Raw genomic sequence first — 24,405 nt, 5'->3', positions numbered from 1 at the left:
CAGTTAACCCACAAGAACAAATACAAATTTCAAGTTCAGAACATGGAGTGTAGAGAACTCTCACACACACACAGTGCAATATTTGTGTTGAGAATAAATTAAGTTAAATGAATAATTAATGCCTATATGATGTTTTTTTATTTAGTAGAACAGAATTGTGTCAGAATCTCATGCAAATAATTTATTCAATACAAAATGATTTTCAGGCTCTTGTGCAGTGACACTTTTCATGTAATACCACCTGTATTAGGGCACAGGGCACTGCACAAGAGCCTGGAAATCATGCCCAATGTTATCTAAGCCAGTATTTATTGATAGAAATATATCCTGGAATCACCCCTGTGCCACTCATCCAAGCAAATTAGTGGACCGGAACTAACTGTTGTATAATTGTATTTACACATTTAGTGTTTCCCATCACACAGTGTGTCCCTCATCATCTGTAATGCACTGAGGTTCACTCCCACTTAGAAGAAAATGGCAATTTCCTGCAGATGATATGTGTGAGTGAGTGTGAGTATGTCAGAGGGAAAGTTTGTGACTTTGCTTTGGCCCACAGTGACCTCTCTGGTTGTGTATTTGGAGGCCTTGCTCTCATTCACGTGCTGTTACTGATGTTTGTGTGATTGGTGGGGAGGAACTGCGGTGTACTCATTCCCTCAGGAAGGGTGGCAGCCAGCGTCTTGTTTGGCTAGAGCAAAAAAGTGTGTGTGTGTGTGTGTGTGTGCGTGTGTGCGGATGAACTTGTTCACCCTACAGAGCCTTGTCACACACTACACTAAGGGAATTATTTTTTATTCATCCCACAAAACACCTTAGTTGCTAGATGGTACAAACCAGGAGACAGTTACAGCTGAGTAAGCGAAATCTGCACTAGACAAAGTCCAATTTTTAGTGATTACTCCCTCTTACATTTCTTATTCTGATTATATAGATTGGTATAAGTGTAATATAGGAATAATCATGGTTAACTGGTTTTATGATAAGAATTCACTACAGCTGCTTTGTAGAAATCAAACTAATACAGTGTCCATGTATCGAATATACAAAAATACATAAACAAATAACTAAAGTCTGATGGATTTGTACCCCATCCAGGGTGCCCCCTGCATTGTGCCCCAAGTTCCCTGGGATAGGGTCCAGGCTTCCTCATGACCCTGTGTAGGATAAGTGGTACAGAAAACTCCCATGATCTCCCATGATCCTTAGCTCACAACCTCAGCACATGAACTTCAATAAATCAAAATTGGTTGCAATCAACCTACTCCCTTTAAATAACCCAAAGTTTATTACTTTTTGCAAAGTCTCAATTCAGCATTGTGTCTATGAAGATTCTTCTTCATTAGAGTTTTTTCACCATAGCTTGCTTACTGTCTAGTTGATGTGTGTTTTGCCTTTCTCACATTTCTGAGTATTACCAAGCCGTTTTGTTTGTCTTCTTTGTTTTTAATAAAACTGGAAAACCTGAGCTTGGATCCATCTACCTGCTTCATGACAGCAGTGAACTGTTCAGCAGTAAACTGAGTTTTCTGTGCTTTTTTTGCAGAAAACTACTTGAATTGGTGAAATTGCAATTGCAACCCTTTCAACCCTGACTTAACTAGCTAGCTTATCTAGTGTCGTTTTGCTTTATTAATTAAAAAGAACAATGGATGATCATCTTGGAGACACACACATATAAGTGGTATATATATTGCCTTTCCCCCAACTCATTTTGCTCATTGGCTGACACTGACTATGTTTACATGCACATCAAATTCTGTTTAAGGTCTATATTCGGGTTGCAGCCATATTCCAAATACGATGTTTAGATGCATACAGGCATCCGACTATTCTTGTATACTGTACATGGTTGTTGTAAGTATGCTGATCTACACATGTGCTTTTCCTTTCCCCGGTGTTATTTCCCGGGAGATTCAAGATGCTGCCGTTGCTACCCACTATTCCTTGCAGACTGAGCGTGAGCATATACCTCCTTTCAGTGGATTTTCTGAATCAGGTGTTTACATGCAACAAATTTCAGAATTTGGGAACAGAATATTATCTTGAATATTAATCTGAATCGGGCAATCGGATTGCCAAATTCCAATTAATATCAGAATATTGATATCCTTATAAATGTAGTCATTGATACGTTTTTAGTTATACACAATGCTTAATCTGAATCTAACAACTGTACTACTTAAGGAATAAAACACGATGGAGTGTAGAGTTATAGGAAAATAATCATCAAAGGAATTGTGTTATGCAACCCTGTTGTAGTTTTCCACAACAAACCATTTTTATTCATCTATTTAAAGTTATATTCATGTTGTGGAATGTCCATGAAACAAGTTATTTTCTTTTCTTACATAATGTTTACAACAGCTGTAAACAATTGTTTTCTCAGCAGCTTCTCTCTTTTTCCCTTTTCTGGAGTTAATAAGAGAAAAATATGTCACATCTTGTCATGAGTTAGCATGAAACCCACAAAGACTTTCCAAAAATGCTAAATGGGAGAATGCATGAGGTGTTGGTGTTGGTGTGTTAGGTGCTGAGGTTTAGTCTGGATGGGTTGGTGGGTGTCAGGCAAGGTGTCACTGTCCCAGGAGTAAGTTGTAATGAAGCATGTATTTTATGTGTGCCTTGTAATGTATGCACATATATGTATACAAATTGCTTACAGTAGTAATAATAAGCTTTAATTTAAAAACAAGTATTTGCTCTTTGCTCTGTGGCTAGTCCAGGTTAAGTATGCATGTTTATCACCAGCCCACATTAGTACTGCTCTTTGTCCAATTTGCTTGTGACCTAAAGCATAAATGGTGAAATACAGGCAGAACAATAAGCCGTAGCTGTCAGAATAGATGTGAATTTCAATCATGTCCTGTTCTTAAAATAAACATGTACTGTCTTTGCCAGAGATGATGTTTTAAGTATTTTCATTTGGTTTTGCCAAGGTTTGGTTTAGTTATATATCTGGGTTTTTTTTTTAGACATTATAAAAGTTCCAGATATGTACCATGTGTATCAGCTTAGCTTTAAATTCAGTAAATGTGATTTGTATCAGTTAAATTAGATGATAAATGTCATTGAATTGGCTTGGGATCGGTTTAGAGTTGAGTTTTTCCAGTAATACATTTTCAGCAATAAATGCGATATAACTATATCGAAGGATCAGTAATGCCCTTTTATTCTGTCCCAACCTTTGGAGTAAGCGACAGCAGAAAAGCAGGCAACGTCATCTTTCAGCTATATCTGATATGTCACAGGGACAGTATCTTTTTTCAGCCATTACAGCCACCTCTCTCTCTCTCTCTGCAGTGTCCTAGTTTTGTATCTATCAGTAGCTCCTCCTCTCTCTTCTCTTTGCCTCCTCCTCCTCTTCCCTCTATTCTTGTCTCTTCTCTTCTCCTCTCCTCCCACACTGGAGGCTTGCAGGTATGCAATGTCAGCAGCAACATACAGTCCCTCATACACACCTGTGGGCTCCTCTGCATGACATTACTGATGTGATGCAGACTGTTCTTGCAGTGGATATTCCCACAGAGGCGCACAGCTCAAAGGGAAGCCAATGATTTGAAACACTACTAAGTTATAACTTGCCTGCACAGTGTGTCGGTTAGGGTAGTATAGGCTTTTCAGCCTATTAGTAAGGAATGAAACAGTGGGACACCAGCTCAAAGGTAATTATTTTCCCAAAATAATAATAAGAGCACACCAGGGAGTGTTTTATTCCTTTTATACCGTAGAAATTTGCCAAGACAAAAAAAAAAAGAATTAAAGTATGAAACGTCACACTTTTATCTGTTTACAGTTACATTTAATGTTGTGGAACATTCCTGTTTTCACTTACGTTATAGCAACTACAAACAGTTATTCTATTAGCAGTCTCTGTTTTTCTTGTTGTTGTTTTTTCCCCCAAAAATGCACCTTGTCATGTTGCTAAGAAACTGCAAAATCTTGTACTGATGAATTTCACAAGTATTAAAACTTACAGCTTTGCCTCTGGAGACTCTGGAGACTCCTTCCAAAGTGCTAAAAAAAAAAAAAAAAAAGTCTTCTCAAAGAAAACCTCAGCATATCAACAATCTATCATACAAAGTTGCTATGTAATTTGATGATAATATATTTTGATGATAATGTAAGTAAATGATAATGCATTAGAAAAAGCGCATTAATATCCTAAACACATGCCTAGCAGCTACTACTCTCATATCCACTGTTATTAACTACTACTCTCATCTCTCAAATTAATGACCATTTTCTGACCAATCAGGTTTGAGAATTAAATTAAATTAATTAATGCATTTAATTCGTTTTTTAAACAGCTCTAGGTGGGGAGCATGGATGTTTCTCAGTTTTATCTGATGTCATATAAAACCAACTGGTATCCAAGTCCAAAACATTACTGCTGAAAGGTTCTATAGTCCATTAGAAGAAACACTTTAATTTAAAAATTAATTGCTCTCATGCACCATAAGGAGTTTGGCCTGTTGACCTTACATGAATACAAATCAATGCATTACTCCTGTAAAACATGATTCAAAGGTTTATGGCATAATTAATGCTGAATTTGCACAGCATATTACATGAGCTGTGCAGCTATGCTATTTTGAGGATGTCTGCCATTACAGCTCAGCCTTTTAAAATATGAATCCACAGATTTATTTTTTTATTATTATTGTTATTTTGCATAATTAATTGAGAAGCAAATAAAGTATTTTGGGGTAGATTTTAAGATGTGGCAAAAAATATTATATCATGATACTTAACGATGTACATCACAATACTTAGGTTTGACAAGGTTTTGCTACGTATGAGAAAAAATATGAGAAATAAATAAGATTAGTACAAAAATATTTAATGCCAAATAAATCAGCCAGGTAGCAGATGATTCCAAGCCAAGTTTGTTTTAGTTTAGGCAAATAAGGATGTACTGTGGGCAAAAAGTGCCCCAAGTGTAAGCAGCCACAATTAGTGGCTTTCGACACTATCAACACAACACTTTCAACACTTTTCAAGTATTTTGCATTTGGAACCTAGGCACACAAAAAAAATCAACCAGTAATTGTGTTATCTTTTAATTCTGGGCCAAAAGTTGAATTAAGTGTGAGCCAGAATTATTCACTTGCTATTAGGTCAGTTACGTCTTACACTGTAACAATGGAGTTATGAAAACACTGACCCATGATGACACCTGCCGTACTCATAAAAGTCTACCATGGTCTAAATTTTTGACAAAATCAGAGCAGTATATTACAGCCATACAAATTTGGTGAACACAAATTTAGTGAATTAGAATCAGCAATTTGGGTAAAAGTATATAAAGTTCTGCAAGGTCTATTTTATTGACTGTCAGTGTACCATTTATTTTCTTCCAAAATAAAATGAGCCATCTTTCACCTGCACATTGTGTACTGAAGCCAGAAATCCAGTCCCAAATATGGAGACTACAACAGAAAAATCATGTGACTGAAATGCTAGCATAGGCATGGTTTTATTATGTGATGTTACCAAATTAGCATGCGATAGTTGATGCTGCTAGCAATAATCAGATTAGCTAAAGGAACTGTACATGGCATACTATGTGTATTATATGTCTGGAAAACAGTATCTGATACTGCAAGAATGTTATGGGCCTGAAAGTCATCACAGTCAGTGATGCATGGTGCAGACACTGTCACACCCCCAGACACATCAAGTCCTTGAATAAGAGGCACTCTAAATTAACAATCATTGCAACACAGATATTCAATTTCGTTTGGCACCGACATCATCAATTTCCATCCAGCCTGAGCTGTTCTGCCTCTGCAAAGGCCAGTTCAGTCTTTCACTCCCTTCTCACTCTCACTACATCAATCTGCTGTAATTCTTCAGCTGTATATTCTGCTTCAATCTAATATGTCTCGGGACACTTTGGAAATAGACAGAGTCCTCATAGAAAATAATTAAATAAACCTAAACTGTAACAAAATAGGTTTAGGTGTGTTGACTGGCTCAAGCTGTCTGTTATAGTGTGGGAATAGAGTCTGCACCTAGTGCACATGAATTTGAGTGGAAATAAGTATCCAGAGGATACAAGTTTATCCAAAATATACCTTACTGTAAATGTCTTTAGGGCATCTTGGTTCTTATCAGTGCAGCTGTAAACAGTTCTGACTGATCTAAAAACACAGTTCTAAAAACACAGTACTTTAAGTAAATTCCACAAGAGAAAATTCATCCAATCCAATCTTAGTGGAATTCACCATCATCACCATGGTTTCAATTCATAGATAGAGTATTACACCATAGCCCATTCAATATAGAGGATGCATTTTCTCTAGCACTGTGCAAGCAAGATATTTTATATTACACTTCCTGACCCAACTATAATCATATAATTAAAGGATGATATGGCATGTAGACATTCAGTAGCCTGGAATTTTATAGTAGAACTGTGTTTTACTTTTGTTTTTACTGTTTATGGTTGGTAAGTTAGCTAGTCGGCTAGCAATCAACTCAGACATGTTGGTAAGCATGCTAGATTGCTAATAAATTCCCAGTATACAACACTTTGTGTAAACATAGGGCTTAAATTAGTACTTAAATCAGTGCTGAATTGCATTTACAAAGCTGGTAAATCCAGGTAGATTTGTAGGTCAGTGGGACTGTGTTGTAATCTTCTTTTCAATTATGCATTGAGCTACTAAACTGACCCAAAGGACAGAGCTGTAGAACTGCAGAAATCTGTTCTGGATATTTGAACCAACGAAAAAAGAGAGGAAATAAACTTAAAATGTTTTAAAGATGGTGGCTTAATTGTTAGGATATTTGCCTCGCACCTTTGGAGTTGGGGGTTTGAATCCCGCCTCCGACCCTGTGTGTGCAGAGCTTGCATGTTCTCCCCGCAACCCTGTATAGGATATGCAGTACGGAAAATGGATGGATGTTTTAAACTGGTTATTTATATAATTATCTATGCACATCTAGCTAAGGTTTGCTTGCATTTCCTGTCAGCATATTTCTGACCCATGAATAAAAGAATAGTATGAGTACATTTTCAGCCCTACACATCCCTCTGCCAAGTTTTTTCCTCTTTTGTGTGTGTGCAACCAAACCAAATAGCAAATGAAATCAGATTCAAACTAATAGGTGTGAAAGCACCCTTAATTGTGCCTTAAACAATTTGAACACCCTGAAAAAAACATCAGTCCTATTTATTGAGTAATCCCGTGATGGCATCAAATCACAGATTAAATCGTAGTATTGTATTTCTGATTTTATTAAGCAATGCTTGTTGCCAGTTTCTGCCATTACAGAGGGAGATAAAAAGCATACAAGCCTTTAGCTATGGAACCTTCCAGCATATGTAGTAGAAATACCTCCCGCTCTTTTCTCATCTGCTGCAGTGCACATGCTCATCCTCCTGTTTGAAGTAATACCTGGTGTTGAGCTGTGAGCAGACAGTAAAGTGGAGAAGGTGCCGCAGGTGAATTCAGTCTTTATATCCACATGTCTACTTCAGCTCAGACACCGGAGGAGATTACACACAGCTCACAGTCTTCCCTCACAATGTCACAACGAACAGAAATGTGTCCCATTAATAAACATGACCACTGACAATAGGTTCATACTATAGACTCAATAATAACGTCCTCTAATAGCAGGTGGATCAATAAAGGTAGGGAATCATTGCTCCAGCATGTTCATATGACCAGGTGAAGGACAGCTGTGGTGAGATCTGAATCTGGATGTGCTTAAGACCCAGTAAGCCTGCACCATCTGTGCCAGCAGAGACATCTACTGCTTGATAGAGTTGTTGGGCTGAGTCATCTCTTTCACACCACACAACTGGAACATTGAATGAACATGAGCTCTCAGCAAACCTAATTTGTGCACTTGACGGCTTCAAAGGGCACTCAGTTGCTCTGTGGTTCCTGGCCACACAATGATGGCTCAAATCCAAATTTGTAGATTTGTCCCTTTGTTTATTTTTGTTGTTTTTTAAACTGTATTACTGTCTTATGTAGGCGCTGCTGCAGGTGTAGTCTAAATCAAGAAGCAGTTAGTAGCTGAAGCCTGCTGGGAATGGCTAGTGGAAAAGTGTGGGGATTCCATGTGCTTTTGTTTCACCCTTATTTTTGCTACAGCATAGTTTCTCAACCTTGGGGTCACAAATGCACTTAGGGTCATGTGAGATGCAGATTTGCCCAACTCCCACCCCAATCATTTTTTATGGCGTTCTACACATATACACTCACTGAGCAGTTAGGTACACTATACTAATACTAGATAGGGCCTCCATTTGCTCTCAAAACAGCCTCAATTCCTTATGGCATGGATTCCACAAGATGTTGGAAACATTCCTTTGAGATTCTGGTCCATGTTGACACGATTGCATTACACAATTCATTCAGATTTCTCAGGTGCACTTTCATGCTGCAAATCTCCCGTTCTACCACATCTCAAAGGTGTTCTATTGGATTCAGATCTGGTGATTGGGAAGGTCACTGAAGAACATTGAACTCATTGTCATGTTCATGAAACCAGTTGGAGACTTTTGCTTTGTGACATGGTGCATTAACATGCTGGAAGTAGCCATTAGAAGATGGGTAAATTGTGGCCATGAAGGGATGCACATAGTCAGCAACAATACTCAAATAGGTTGTGGCATTCAAGTCATGATTGTTTGGTATTAACGGGCCCGAAGTGTGTCAAGAACACATTCCCCACACCGTTACGCCATTTCCACAAGCCTGGACTGTTGACACAAGGCAGGTTGGGTCCATGGACTGATGCTGTTGATGCCAAATTCTGACCCTACCATCTGTGTGCCTCAGTAGAAATCAAGATTTAGCAGACCAGGTTATGTTTTTCCAGTCTACAACTGTCCAGTTTTGTTGAGCCTGTGCCCACTGCAGCCTCAGCTTTCTGTTCTTGGCTGACAGAAATGGAACCAGAAGTGGTCTTCTGCTGTTGTAGCCCAGCCACCTTAAGGTTCGACATGTTGTGCATTCTGAGATACTTTCCTGCTCACCACAGTTGTACAGAGTGGTTATCCGAGTTATTATAGATCATTCTCCATTGACCGCTCTCATCATATGGATATATAATATGAATGTATTATTGTTATTACATTTTCATTTGCATCCACTCAGTTTGGAGCTCATCTTAAGCCCATTTTACAAGAGAATCACAGCAGCACTGCAGCCAACACACTGTCATGCTAATCAACGTGGCCTTTACACTGGACACTAGCAGCTGCTAGGCTACAGCATGTTCAACACCATGTTGCAGTTGATCTTTGATCAAGATGTTCCATACAGGCAATGGACAACAGAGTAAGTAACAGAATATCAATACCTTAATTAACATCAAGTACCTTATTAGGTACTGTAGATATTACCCCTTACCTTTAGTGCATTTTTAGTCCTTCTTTGAAAGCTTTCCAGAACTATGATATTGATCTGTCATTTTCAACAACAAAAAATGTCACAAGGACATCTACCTTGCCCTCTTTTGTGCTCTGGTGATTGGGAAGGCCATAACGATATGCCAGTAGCTCTTCTTCTGGTATTCCATCACTTTGTAATTTGATTAGCAGTGTGTTTGTAGCCATTATTATGTGGTCGTCTTAAGGGAGCAGTGTTGCACCACAGGGTACCTCTGAGGTGACCTTGATATTAAAAGACTTTCTAGAGACTCCTGTGAGATAACAGAATGTAACCGTGGTTCTTTGACTGAGTTGAGCACAGCCAGGCAGTTTCATTTGAAACTAGTCATGTATTCTTATTGCTTGTCTCCTTGTTGTGTACCAATAGCAAAGTTGTCACCTTGTGACCATGACCTTTACCCCATTTAAAAGAAAGTCCCCCAATATGTCACACTCATCCTCTGGCTTCTCATCAACCCAACCATCAAGTGAATCAGATCATCTTGGCAGTCCTCACCTCAGTTGTAGAACCACAGATACATATGTAACCTTCCATTCTATAGTACTTTTGTTTCTGGACCACCAGGGAGTTCTCCTTTGGAACTAGTGAAGCCTGTGTATCAAAGTCATAACAAGAGTTCATAACCTCTTGTTGCACACCTTGCCAGAAAGTAACAGAACTCATAAATGTGTGCAAAAAGTACAAATGTTATTGAAACAGAGAATCACTCATAGTGTTAATACTGCATCCTAATGAGGATGAGAATCACTCAAGATCACAATAGACTTCATCCTTGAAACAAGGAACACTATGAAATGCTATCAAACATTGCTACTTCATTTTAGTTAGCCTAGCTGAAAGTGTATTATGATAGCAAGCATTATTAGCAATGGTAGAAACTAAGTGCCCAGATTTTCACATTTCTTTTGTATGTTTCTCGGTACACTTATATTCTGTTCCAGTGCTTGGTTTATTTGGTTCAAAAGACACTCTGGGGAAAAATAACATAGCATTGATTCAGGGTGGAATGGTTGCCGTCTCACAGCTCCAAGGTCCCAGATTCAATCCTGAACTTAGGTTATTGTCTGCGCATGATCTTCCCGTGTCCGTGTGGGCTTTCTTTGGACATTCACACCTTCCAAAAACATGTTGGTAGGTGATTTGGCAGCTCTAAATTGCCCCTAGCTGTCAAGTAGTATGCAAATATGTGCATGATTCTTTGCAATGGCCTGGCATCTCATTCAAGGTGTATTCCCACCTCATGCCCAGTGTTCAAGGAAGAGACTCCGGATCCACCTCATCCCTGACCAGGATAAAGTTACTGAAGATGAGTTAATGAACACCACAGATACATTTTGGTTGTGAGCATGGTAACTCCTGTAATAATGCTGGGAAAACCCCCTCCTGGTGACTCATTATAGCAGTGGGAGTAATGTGAAACTCAAAAGACTACAACTGCTTTGTAGACTGTTTTTCGTTTTTTTCTGCAAGGATAGCTGTTTCATTAGCTAATGGAGAATGAAGTTATAGATTAAAGATGGAGTCAGTGATTTATTTAGTGAAGTTCCCCTCAAATTCTGGCAGCGTAGAACTCCGGGCTCTGTGGTGTCCACAGGCCCAGTAAAAGGGTAAAAATTAAAACAATAACAAATTATGTGGTCCACCATATAACCAATCAGGAAGTTGAGGTGTCTACTTGCCTGCTGATCAAATTGTGCTAATGACATTGGAGGCATAGCTTTGGACAGAACACCGAAGGGAGGGGCAACATTTGTTTGTTTTATATATAAAGATTGATTTATATATTAACTATAGTTTGACTATATGTTTAATGGTACATAAAGCTACAGCTAGGTAGCTAAACATCATATTGAAAATGTAGCCTATAATTCTTCTAACATTTTTCAGGTCAGCATTAAAGTGGAGTTGTATTACTCCAGCAATAGAAATGATCTAATGTGAGTTGGGTGGGTGAATGGGTGATTTCACATTTCACATGGTTATTCAGCTGTATATGTTCAGGCCAAAAAAGAGATGTACACAAAAAGACAACTGAAGCATTGAGAAGAGAAAGTACAGGCATTAACCACACTTTGTAAAACTCCACACTTCAGACATTCTTCTATTGAATTGCTATCTTTGATCAAGAAAAATGTTTCTACCACCTTCTGGACAAATGGCTAATAATTCCTACTTGCATGTTTTCCGCATCCCTGAAGGTTTTTCCACCTCTCAGAACGTGTTTAGGTGGATTGACTACTCTAAATTGCACCTAGGTATAAAGGAGTGTGTCAGGTATGTGTGTATGGTGCCCTGCAATGAAATGAACTTCATTAATCAAGGACAAATAAAAATCAGATGCTTGTTTTATACAAGAATGCATCTTTGAAAAAGGCATACATGGTGCTATAATTCTGATATTGCTAGTATTTTGATTGCCATTTTGGATATTTTCAACAAAACATTTTCAGCAAAACATCTCTAATACCTACAGCAAGTTACGAATCTTTATAGATCAGGCTTGTACATTAATGTAAGTTATTTGTTGAGACCTTGTGACAGCTATTAATTCTGTCATCATTTTGGTGTGTCTTGTAACTGTTAAACGTTCATCATCTTCTGTGAGCTTTGCTTTCAACCATTGTTCCGCTCTGCATTTCGTCAGTTGCCCCATGTTTGGAGTTATCAAGACTGGTTTCCTTTGACATATTTTGCAGTTTTAACACGCTATGTGACTTCATCACAAACTGTGAAACTCTATTAGATGTTCTGAAAAGTCATTTCTTAAAGGTGAAATTCTACCTATTAAAACAAAACTATTTACTTGTTATTTTCATGCATACAGTAGGGTCCAAAAGACTGAGAGCACTAATGAAAATGCTTCTATTTTGCATCCTTTTCTAGTTTAATACAACAGTTTTCATTGCATATGATATTGTTGACAGCAACTTGAGTGTAAAGTAGAATCTTTGAATTATTTACAAGCATTTCAGAGTTTCTTAGTATTTGATACATCCCCTTTTTGCTTTATGACAGTGTGCACTCGAGCTGGCATGGACTCCACAAGTTTGTGCAAAACCTTATGATAAAATTACATCCAACAGAGTGTTGTCTGAGCACATGCTTCAATAGTAGAGGTTAGACATGAAGAAATCAGACCTTTTGTACAAAGCAGTTAACATGGACAATAGCACAAACTTTCTTACATTTAAATAGGAACCTAGAAATAGTGCAGAATTTTGAATAGTAAATATTCAAGATATTGAACATTTACTTCCTTTATTTAAAATATTTCAGAGTTCTAACCTTCTGTTTATTTCCAATTTTAAATGAAAAAAAAAAAACAACCCAGATTTTCAATGTAGGCTCAGACTTTTGGACCCCACTGTATATCAGTAGTACATTTAATGCATTGTTATGACATGCAAAACTATTACAAACACATATAGTTCAAATAAGCTTTATAACCTGTATAGTACTGCCTTCTTATGAGTAACTAGATGGGCGAGATAGATAGATAGATGGATGGATGGATGGATAGATAGATAGATTAGGACAGATATTATTTATATATAAACACACACACACACTTATATATTAGGTTGTTTTAACATTGTTTCCTACTCAAAAGAGTATTCAGAAAGTATTGCCAATGTGAAAAGTGTCACCATGAACAAGAATCTGATTCTTGATCAACACCATTATTCTGAGATGCTTTGTGAATATCACACCTGGTCTGGTTTCTGCAGCTTAATTATTTTTGCCTCACACTCATGAATCACATTGTCTTCATCCTATCCAAGCCTACAAAATGTCTGATTTGGTTGCCTAGAAACCATGCACTTTTTAAAAGTAGTTTTCTGCTCCTCTGCAGCATACCACCTACATGTTATTGATAATTACTGCCTGTTATTCAGGAGAACTGAAAGTACCAGTTAAAATAAAATAAAGGCATTTGGTCTAAACTCAATTTCCAGATGAACTGTGTAATCTCTTTTAAATTTATTTTTAAAAAATATGCAAATGAAAAACTTGCAGGCATTTCAAAAGCACTTGTCATTATTTGTTTCAAGACATGGTTGGGGAATCCAGTAGGGGATTACAGCTGTTACAGACTACTGCTGTGGGGATTAGGGAGCACTTTGTAGGACGCTACCGCTATTTATGCCTGGATGGCATGTGCCTAGAATCCTACATTCATGAAGGTGTACCAAAAATAGAGTGGCTTCAAAAGTCTCACACTGGCTACGTTCAGCTTCAACACAGAGAGCCATAAACTAGATCCATCAATGCAATGTTTAAGTACTTTTAAATATACTGTTGTTTCTGTAGAAATAATAATCCCATATAGCATATAACATCCATCCATTTTCCATACTGCTTATCCTACACAGGGTCGAAGGGGAGCCTGGGGCCTATCCCAGGGAACTCGGGGCACGACCCTGGATGGGGTACCAACTCATCACAAGGCACTATTGCACACACGTTCACACACTACAGACAATTTGGAAACGCCAGTCAGCCTACAACGCATCTCTTCAGACTGGAGTAGAAAACCCGAGTACCCGGAAGAAACTCCCAAAGCTCAGAACATGCAAGCTCCACGCACTCAGGGCGGAGGAGGAATTTGAACCCCCAACCCCAGAGGCATGAGGCAAATGTGCTAACCATTAAGCCGACCCCTATATCACATAACACCATAACCCAATTGTTAATAGCTATCAAAGAAACATGCTCAATCTGACTGACATAGTAATCTATAACATAAGTACATCAGTATAACTCCTTTTCTATGGCTAACTTTTGTTCAATTTTATACTACAGCTCTATTGAATGCTCGATTGCAAGTGGTCAGCATTGATTGCAGTGTTGATTGATTTTCCAGAGCAGCATGGCTCAGACAGTAGTTCTGGCAGCAAGGTTTATATTAATGCACTTGTATGGTGGACACTCCAAAAAATATAATTGTTGATATGGTTAAGGTTTTTCTAAGGTGATGTTTGCATTGCTTTTTTGGAAGGAGTCTCCTGTATCAGCACTATGTAACAGTCAGAGGTGAATGCGACAGAACGACAGTTTATACTAGTTATAACATAAGTGCTAACAGGAAGTAATTTGTTTCGTAGACATTTCACAACATTAAACATAATTAATGGATAGAGTATGATGTGCTATAAATATAAAAGTATGATGTGCTATAAATAAATATAATATTGTTAGCATTGGCAAACTGCTGTGGTGTCAGAGAAATAAAACAGTTTGGGATGTGCTGTTATTGGAAAAGAATCAACTTTGTTATGAAGTAGTGCTAACATAAAGTGTGTATGTGTTTGTATGCTTGTGCCATTGAATTGTTCTTGCATAAGTAATAGTGGTGAATTAATTTTCAGGATAATTAAGTCCTTCTCTCATTTCCTCCTGTCCTTACTGCAGTCTGGCCATGATGGAGTGCTTTAGTGGGTTTTATGGCAGATGAAAATGTACTCTGTAGGGAAATATTATAAAAGCAGGTCCTACATGAAAACGCCTCCCAGTTCTACGCCAACGCTGCAGGCCTCTTTCTTTCTCTCCCAGTGTGATCAGGATATAGCAGTTCTGTCTGTATGTGTGCGAGTGTGTGTGTGGGTGTATTAGCTTGGCATGATGGAGCTGCATGAACAGTCTCTTCAGGTCAGATCTGCTCAGTTGGGGTGTACAGTGTGCAGGAGGAGGAGCAGTTACACCAGCTTGGCGGCTTGGCACCACACGCCACCCCAGTTTCTGTTTTATTCACGTGTCATTATGCACATGTTCATTATTCATGAATTCATAAATCTTCTATGTTTAGTGGTAAAACGGTAGGTAGAATACAGCTGATATTAAGCTGATATATGGCTCATATGTATTTCACTATATCACTGTGCTCACTGATTCATTTTCATTGAGAATATAGGAAAATGTGGACAAGCAACAGTCCCGCAAAGTGGCCAGGGTAATTGAAGTAAAAAAATGAGCACTCAGTTTAAGAGTCCTTGTTTCCTTTCATCACATCTTCAAAGGGAGGAGCTAAAAAGGAAGGGAAACAAGGACAGTAGGAATTAAGTGCATTTGTATTGATGTTGCACAGGGCATAACAAATCCACATATACACATATTCATTATAGATCTGCATATACACAACTCTGGTTTCCTCCCCCGGTAACAAAGACATCTGTTGAAGGCTGATTAGCATCTCTAAATTGTTCGTAGTGTGTGTGTGTGTGTGTGTGTGTGTGTGTGATTGTGCCCTGCGATGGATTGGCACCCTGTCCAGGGTGTCCCCCGCCTCATGCTCCAAGTTTCTTGGGATAGGCTATAGGCTCCCAGCGACCCTGTGTAGGATAAGCGGTACTGAAAATGGATGGATTGTTGGTGGAGATGGCAAATTTATACCCTATGCTTGTCATGCACTACAATAAAACAAGATGCCTGCATAGAAAGCATCTGTGTATCTTTGCTCTAGAAGTAGGCATGAACTCAAGATAAAAATGTAAAATTTCAAAAGTAATTACCAAAGAATTAGCAAAGGCTATCTGAGAACCACTCATCTTGGTGTCATTTGCATTATACTCTCTGCCCTGTGCTAATATAATTCATTCCTTCAATTGTGTTAATGGTAGAGTGAAATATTTTAAATGCCAGTTCAATTATTATTTGGTGTTTGGGGTAAAGCAGTAACTTAGTGCTAAACTAATTGTTCCATTTTAAAAAGAAGACTTTCTCAACACTTTGAAGAAAAAACTGACATTAGGAGCATTACTATCAGTGTTGGGTAAGTTGCTCAAAAAAAGTAATCCACTACAGATTACTAATTACTATTTTAAACATGCAATTTGATGACATTATTGATTACTGCATGTAAAAAGTAATCAGATTACTAATTACTTTACTTTCAAGTTACTTTCAAAACCTACAAAAATATGCTATAAAAAAAAGTTGGATTTATCATAAAACTTGCCTCAGGTGTTGTCACTGTATGTAGGACTACCAGACCGATAAAATATAAAACTTGTCTAACTAGGCTAGTTTGGTGTCACTAGCCAAGGAGAGGCACAACTAAGCTATCATTGTATGGGTTTAGCTGCTACAGTGCCATGCAAAGTACATTAGCTTTCCTTATGCTCTGCTCATGTTCACGTAAACTGGGAATCATATAGATATTTACACACCTTAATCCTGCTCAGCATCAGAGGATGTTACTGTTTCAGTTTCAACCCCTTTACTCGTTTAAAAAAAATCGGCGTATATCCATTTTTCCTCACACTAACTGTGTGCTAGTGTTTGGCAGAATTGAGAGCTGTGAGCCAATAAGACACGAGTGTTTCCATGTATTTTCCTGTAAACACTGTCTGATTGGTCTCTCCTCCATTCACTGAAGATATAAAATTACAACACCCCGAAGAAAAATTTTTTCGGAGCTACAGTCCCTAATGCCCAGGCCAGGTTACGCCCCTGGCAGCTGCGCAAAACGTGATTTATTGTAAAAATGCATTTTACTTAATATTGTTTCATAATATTAAATTTTAAAATGGGCATTTTTAATGCTTTTGCTATTTTCTTATTGCCACTTCCCATTTTGTGAAGCTCAAAAACCTTTTGCTGCACATCACAGCTATATTCCTTGGTCTTACCCATTATTATGAATGACTAAGGGAATTGGGCTGATGTGTTAATTTATATTTATACCCCTGTGCAACAGGAAGTCATGGTTGAACAATTTGCTGTTCCTGCTCACCTAGGTGTACTAAAAAAAGGTTTTTTAAAAAATCATTATATATTTCAAATATATTTTTCTCACATGAATTCATAGGGGTATATTTATATATTTAACCAAGTTTTTTTTTGGATAAACCTGTGTTGTGTTTGCAATTGTTTGACATCCATGACAGCAGAGTATTTTTGTGAATTTCGTTTAACAAAAGATCAACAGGTTAAACAATAAAGACACATTTTCACAGACTTCTTTGCTCATATTTACCAAGTGTGGCAATATTAGTGGAGAGCACTGTATGTTACAGGTTTTGCTACTGTTAAATCACAAATTGTGACTTAGATATTAAAATTAAATGTCTGAGGATACTTTGAGCATTTTTGTAAGCATGGTAATGTTTTAAGTAGATTTGAGCTTATCATAGTCCAATGAGCAGGGATTTTTTTGTCAGATCTGGATTAATGCCCAGGCCACATGTGGTGTTAAATGGCTCGAATGTAGTTGTAGATGTTGCTAAGATATCCAACTGTTAATGTGTTATTGATGTATTGCAAGAATGCTACTTGTGCTATTGGTGACTCTCTTCCCATACCATAACAGTGCCAATGCAGACCAGTGTTTCCATGGAAACACTATGAAGCGATACAGCAAACACTCATGCATTTGTTACATCAGCCTTGATATTTATACTCAGGTTCAATGTTATCAACTGCAGCTCATGCTCATCAGGTAGTGGGCAGGTGTGTGAATTGTGAAAGAGAGAAGAGAGAGATGTGACAGATGGTTCTCTTTGACCTACTGATTGTTCTTTCTCAGAATTCCACCTATGAAAACTTTTTCTTTACCTTCTGAGAAATTTCATAATCAGTATTTGCACACACACCTAAGAAAAGCTTTCACATACTGTACAGGCTATCCCAAAAGTCCCATTTCAGAATTTAACACGTTTTAGCAAAATTATTCATATTTAATATACATGTTATTATTATTATTTCCCCCCCACAGATTGCCTTTAAGAATGCCTTTGACAAAAGAAGAATGTATTGAAATCATTCTCATGGCTAGATCAGGAAACTGTTGTGAGGTTGCGATGGACTTTAACAGGAAAGATGGCAAACAGATCACACATGACACTGTTGCCAATATTATTAACAAATTCAGAAAGACTGGAAATGTTGCGATCCAATCGAGAACATCCACTGACGAAGGCATAACTGACATGGTGCTGGCAAACATAGTCTCCTGTGTATGGAGACTTTGGGGACACCCTGTATATCTAATAGTCCTGAGCCCTCCATCCTCTCCCTCTCTGTACACACCAGCATCATTTCCTGTTTGCAGGCCAACTTTTGATATGGCCTTCAACACTTGATACCTAAACGGAAATTCCTCCCAATGAAAGCAAACAGCATTACTGATGGCGGCCTACAGCTTTAATCCCTGTGTGTGTGTGTGTGTGTGTGTGTGTCCACCACTCAAGTGATCGTTGCACTGAAATGAGCTCACTCTTGGCAGTAGAAGGGTAACTGTGACTACCTGTCTATAACTATTAGCAGTGGCTAATCGCATGGCCTGTATGCCTGCAGCTCTACTATGCCTGTACTTTACTTGTCAGTCCTGGCAGATCTATTTTTGCCTGCTTTTTGAAGGAATATTTCACCCCAAGTGCTAACACAGCAGATGTTTAATGAAAGCCAGCAGGGACTAGTTAACAAGAGCTCATTTGCATGATTCTCTAGTCTAATGATGGGAAAAGAGATTCAGAATTTGTCCTAACTCCATTGCATTAAAAAAGATAATTGTGGCTACTTGCTGCCTTTAGTTTCTACTTCTAGTCTGCCTTCGTACCTATCTTTATGGCTACATGTGGATCAGCTCTTTAAAAGGCGGTCTCTTATTAGGTCACTTCTACCAGAAATGCCCCAGTTCCCATGACTATATTCTCAAGTCTTGGCCTGCTATCTGGGACACTAATCACTGACATCATTAAAGCTCATTTCCTCACTCCCAGTGTGGGTGCATAGGCCTGTACATAGGAATGAGAGCTTGTAAAATTTGTGTAGCATGATATTATATAGTATGACATCCTGCTTCTTTGAAGATAACAGCATTTTAAAGGCTAGATGGTCAGATGAAAACTTGAATCTATTGATTATGAAGATAAAAACCATTATGCTACCCCATACCTAAAGAAGAGTTATGTTTAACTGCTGACTTCACAAGCCTCTGCATCACCTTAAGGGGGACTCAAACAAGGAGGAAGAAATAGGGCACAGGAACAGATGGCAGAAGTACTGCTGACACTACGGGCCTTTTGGCTTCAGATCGGAGCCTTGATGGCGTTTCTGTTAAAAGGATGCCAAAAGTGAACCCATTCTTCTCATCAGTTACAGAAGTCTTATTCGGTCTTTAAATAAATGCAGCATAATAGCTATTACGCAGACTAGCCGTGTTGGTGTGGACCAACTCATGACACAATACCCGGAAGGGGCTGTAGCACAGAGAGGAAGGAGAAAGGAGAGAGCAATTGTGGAGTGAGGTTGTGCTTGTTTTTGTTTTGTTTTTTTGCTGGGGGATTTTGCATTTCTTGTATCAGATAAGAATGCACTGCCCTGTGTATATGTAGAAGCAGAGGCAATAAAAAGCTTTTGTGAGACTTCAGTGCTTTTTGCTACAGAGCCTTGGTTACTCTGCCCCAGGTTGGGTGGTGGTCAGTGAATCTGGCCCAATCCCAGCAAGCAGTATTGGCAGCAGGAGCACTGGGTCAATCGTATGAATCATCAGTGCTCTGTTGCCAGTTTGTTTGTGTTTATCTACCATGGGATATTTCAGAATTCTGGCTTTCAGCAGCATCTTTTCCAGGCAGCATGTAATATATATATATATATATATATATATATATATATATATATATATATAATTTATTTATTTATTTATTTCCTTAAAACATGAGGCAGTCAAAAGGTCAAAGGCCAGATGGGAAATGTAGAATCATGAATCAGCCATTGCCTGTTTGAAGATGTCTACTTAACAGAGCAAAGCACTCATTGCATTTCTGGATTTATTTGAGGCACTGACTAGCACATTCCCTCAGAATACTTACACTGGTCACAAACATTTAACAGGGTCTGTCTGCAGATTGCAAACCACATAAGGCCTCCGATTATATATGGAAATGTGTCCATATCATTGAGCCCACATATGGAAATGAGAGTAGCACTGAGTGGGTATGCCTTTAAGATCATAAATGGTACGGTGAGCCTGTATGTGGAAATCGTTGAGTAGGAAGAAGGAACTCATGAATGTATGTACATATGTTTGAGAATTTATCTACTTCTTTTGGCCAAGATATATGATATTTGCCATCTGCATGTATACACACATACACATACTCCAGCCCATACACCAAAACATTTCACAATCTCAGAATTCATTTGAGAATGTGCTGTTGTTGCTTTACTTTTGTTTATAAAACCTAATCAACCCGCCCAAGTAGTGTCCTTGGGTGGGTTATATCTCACATCAGGACTATGGGAGTTGACTAGACATATACTAGTGTGCTAACATATTGAATTGAGAAAAGCAGCATCAAAACATAGGTGACTTAAAGTCTGCTATAAGGAAGCACTTCGAATTCCCGGGAAGTTACAACGCTGACGGCAAGCATGATCACATGTATTATATCGAAATTGAATTTGGTGTATTGTTAAACCCTTATGAATCGCATTAACTTGATCATTCCAGGGAAAAGAAAATATAATAAAAATTTCAAGGCAGCCATGTTTTTATTAAACAAGGTATTCACAGCCCTATTCTATGACTCCTTTAGACACTGCACATTCATCCCAGTCATCCAGATGACTTGCTGTTTGTCATCATTTAGTTCACATCTTCTTAACACCGACAGCTTCTGTCCAGCCATAACACATATTTGCTGCCCTAGCCCAGATGTGTTATTGTCTATTTTCATTCAGAGACATTTGCTGCTATGGCAACTTCTTCTGCTGTGTGTATGTGCGAGGCATATGGGTCATGGTAGTAGACTGAGGCTCGATGCAAGCAGATCCAGAGCAATGAGAGAAAGTGAGAACCAACCCCACATGGCCATTCTAACATGTCCTCTTGACACGTGTAATTTCACACTGTCCGAGGCACAGGCGCTGGGAGTGAGAATTGATCAGAATGCAGATTGAGTTGTCATTGGGGTCACATTTGCTTTGGCTGTTTCTGTGCTCACAGGTCAGCTCTCAGTCCCGAGAGCCAGCCCCTATTGCTTACTAAACACCGTTGAGGTTCCCATGGCTGCATGACTTCACTCTAAAACACTGAGGTCATGAGAATAGGTGTGGTAGGACCCTCCGGGGTTAATGATGATCACTTTCCGCCCAGATGGGTCATATCCCAGGATGAGAAGTGATGTATTCTTTACCAGAGCCGGGGAACAGGAGGGTGGAGATGACCGTCCACTTTATTCTGATGCACAATATTATTGCTGAACGTCTTCCAATTCATGAGCAATGCTGTTAGAAATTATCATTCTATCTGTGTTCAGAGCAGGGCAGATATCACAGGTTTTTGGATATGAAATGGTATAAATAATTCTATATGAAGTATATTAGTAGACTAACTGAGTTGTGTGTAGTTAATTACTGGAGAAACATAACATGATCCTCAGGTTGGCTTGTTCAGGCTTGTTCACTTGTTCAATTGTTCAATTCATGCTTTGCTTCCCTATGACCCTAATCACTCCACTCTCTCCACATTACAGGGCAGAAAAAACAGAAGTATTAAGTGATGATCTACTACAGGTAAGGCACTCTGACCATATTATTCTACTGTATAGATGTTTTGTGTGTCTTTTCTGGTCATATTGCTATAAGCGATTTTATATAGAATTTTTTTCTCGCATAAATATGTATGCAGATTGGATTTGTGCATGCATGTGGTGACTCATTCGGCAGTTTGTGTGGGTGGGTGGCTGGGCCTGTGCACCTCTTCAGCGCTGTTTGTGTGTGCATCAGGTGGAGAAGCGTCTGGACTTGGTGAAGCAGGTCTCACACAGCACACATAAGAAGCTCACAGCCTGCCTGCAGGGACAGCAAGGGGCCGATGTGGACAAGAGATCAGTCAAATCACCTACGGTTTGTTGTTTTGATATGTAAAGAATTAAACACAACAGAGGAAATACTACGGAATACTAAGGAAAGTACTACGGAATACTAAGGAAAGTATTCAAAGAAATGATGGCGCAATGCACCCCGACACGAAGCAGACTACCCCAAAGCTTTCCAATAACAGCATGTCCTGAAATGTTATTTCCTCTTATACCACAGCAATTTGCCAGCCTTTACAATTTTTCATTTATTAATGAACAACACATGGTACATTTTAACTGTTTATCATTACTTCCTTACGGTATACTTTAATGCTGTGGAATGTCCTCAAGACAAATTCTTGTTACATTATAACATACAAGTTATAACATTATAACATATAAGTTAGTCCCTTTACATTATAACAACTATAAACAGTCATTAGCCAGTCCATATAGGATTTCGCAGTTTGAGTTTTTTTGTTATCGTTGCGGTTAAAAATGCTTGATTTTTCTGTTTGTTTTTTTTTTATTGTGATGCAAGTTGCAGAATTTTTTTTTTATTTATTTTTTTTTGCTGTTTTGCAGAAAATTACCTGAATTGGTGAAAATGCAATTGCACAAAATTGTTTTGCAAGGTCTTTCGCAGTTTTGAAAATGAGACCTTTTAGCTGTACTCATGTTCGACGCACATGAATCGAAGAGGGTTTTGGCTGAATGCATGTTGTGATGACATCACATGATGCATCTTGGCCCAAATCTGTGGAAAATCTGTGGTCATTTTGAAAAATTGCAAGCTCCTCCAAATATTTTAGAGTTTGCTTGATTTTGCATTAATTTCTGCGATTGCAAAATCACAAAATCCTGGAGGGACTGATGAGCCATTAAGAAACCTTTTCAAAAAGCTTGTCATATTACTAAGAAACCAGAAAGCAAATTATTCTGTCCTGAAAACTTTCCCATGACAGAAAGCTGTTACATTACTGCTGACAGTGGAGACTCCTTCCATAAATAACCATCTCCCTAAAGAAACATCACCATATCAATGATTAGACATTTTGCTTAAAACATTTTTAATCCATTTATAAATAGTCTTAGATTATGTGGTGTCTATGGATGAGCTGTTACTATAGAAGTGTTTTAGAAGGAGCACAATAATATGAATTGTGGTTAAAATACAGCCAGAACTACTGTCCGAGCTGCTGTTGTAGGAAATTAATCAACACCTTCTGACCAATCAGATACAAAGATTCAACAGTGCTGTGGTATAACAGAACATCTTACAATAGATATGTCTTAACACTCATGCTTTTCTTTATTTTGCTTGTCTCTACTCAGAAAAAGTTGCCCCTGACCACATTGGCTCAGTGTATGATAGAAGGTGCTGCAGTATTAGGGGATGATTCTCTGCTAGGGTAAGACCTTACATGTGTGTGTTTTGTTTTTTTGTTTTTTTAACAGTTTCAGTATTCCCAGTTTAGGCTTACCCTTTACACTTTTGCTTTCCTTGGATTTTCTCACAGTAAGATGCTGAAGCTATGTGGGGATACTGAAGAGAAGCTGGCCCAGGAGCTCATTGTCTTTGAGCTCCAGATGGAAAGAGATGTGGTGGACCCTCTCTATGTCCTGGCCGAGGTAAACTTGGCATTAATTGAAACCAAGTTACAGAGATACTTCAGTGTTTTTCAGATGCTTGTAGTGTATGATCAGTTACCATGGACAATCATTTTGACATTTTCTGTACTAACAAAAGAAGATTACTTATAATGGAAACCTAAGGGCACTTGTAACGTTCTGTCAATAAACATTTAAAATACATTTCATACCCCATCTGTTACTATGCACCTTGTGTGATCCCCTTCTACCCCATCCATCAATGGAAAATGAAGAAAATAGAACCACCAGTGAGCAGATATTATTATATACCAGATATTATATAAATGGTAGTCCAGTGGAAGGGTAGTGTGTGTGGCACTGATATGAATGTATCAGATGCAGGAACATATAAAGTGAATAAGTGTTTTCCTTTTGTTTTCTCAGTACAGCAAATCCATTTTACATACAAAAACACAATTGTATGCCCACATACCACAGATGGATGTACCACAGATCCAGCAAGCAGAGATTAGGGTGAAAACTATTTCAAGTTCATCTCTAAGTATTCTTTTAATCCATGCTTGTGCTTG

General features: G+C 38.3%; 1 protein-coding gene across 1 annotated transcript in view; it reads left to right on the top strand.

Moving 5' to 3' along the window:
* arhgap44a (Rho GTPase activating protein 44a) overlaps positions 1-24,405 on the top strand; it is a 43,171-nt gene that overhangs the window by 4,602 nt on the left and 14,164 nt on the right. Inside the window, exons 2-5 of the mRNA XM_053612257.1 lie at positions 21,896-21,935; positions 22,149-22,268; positions 23,558-23,634; positions 23,743-23,854. Of these exons, the coding sequence (XP_053468232.1) occupies positions 21,896-21,935; positions 22,149-22,268; positions 23,558-23,634; positions 23,743-23,854 (349 nt within the window). The remainder of the gene's footprint in view (positions 1-21,895; positions 21,936-22,148; positions 22,269-23,557; positions 23,635-23,742; positions 23,855-24,405) is intronic.

The sequence above is a fragment of the Ictalurus furcatus genome, chromosome 2 (assembly GCF_023375685.1).
Source record: "Ictalurus furcatus strain D&B chromosome 2, Billie_1.0, whole genome shotgun sequence".
Lineage (NCBI taxonomy): Eukaryota > Metazoa > Chordata > Actinopteri > Siluriformes > Ictaluridae > Ictalurus > Ictalurus furcatus.
This window is presented reverse-complemented; position numbering and strand designations above follow the sequence as displayed.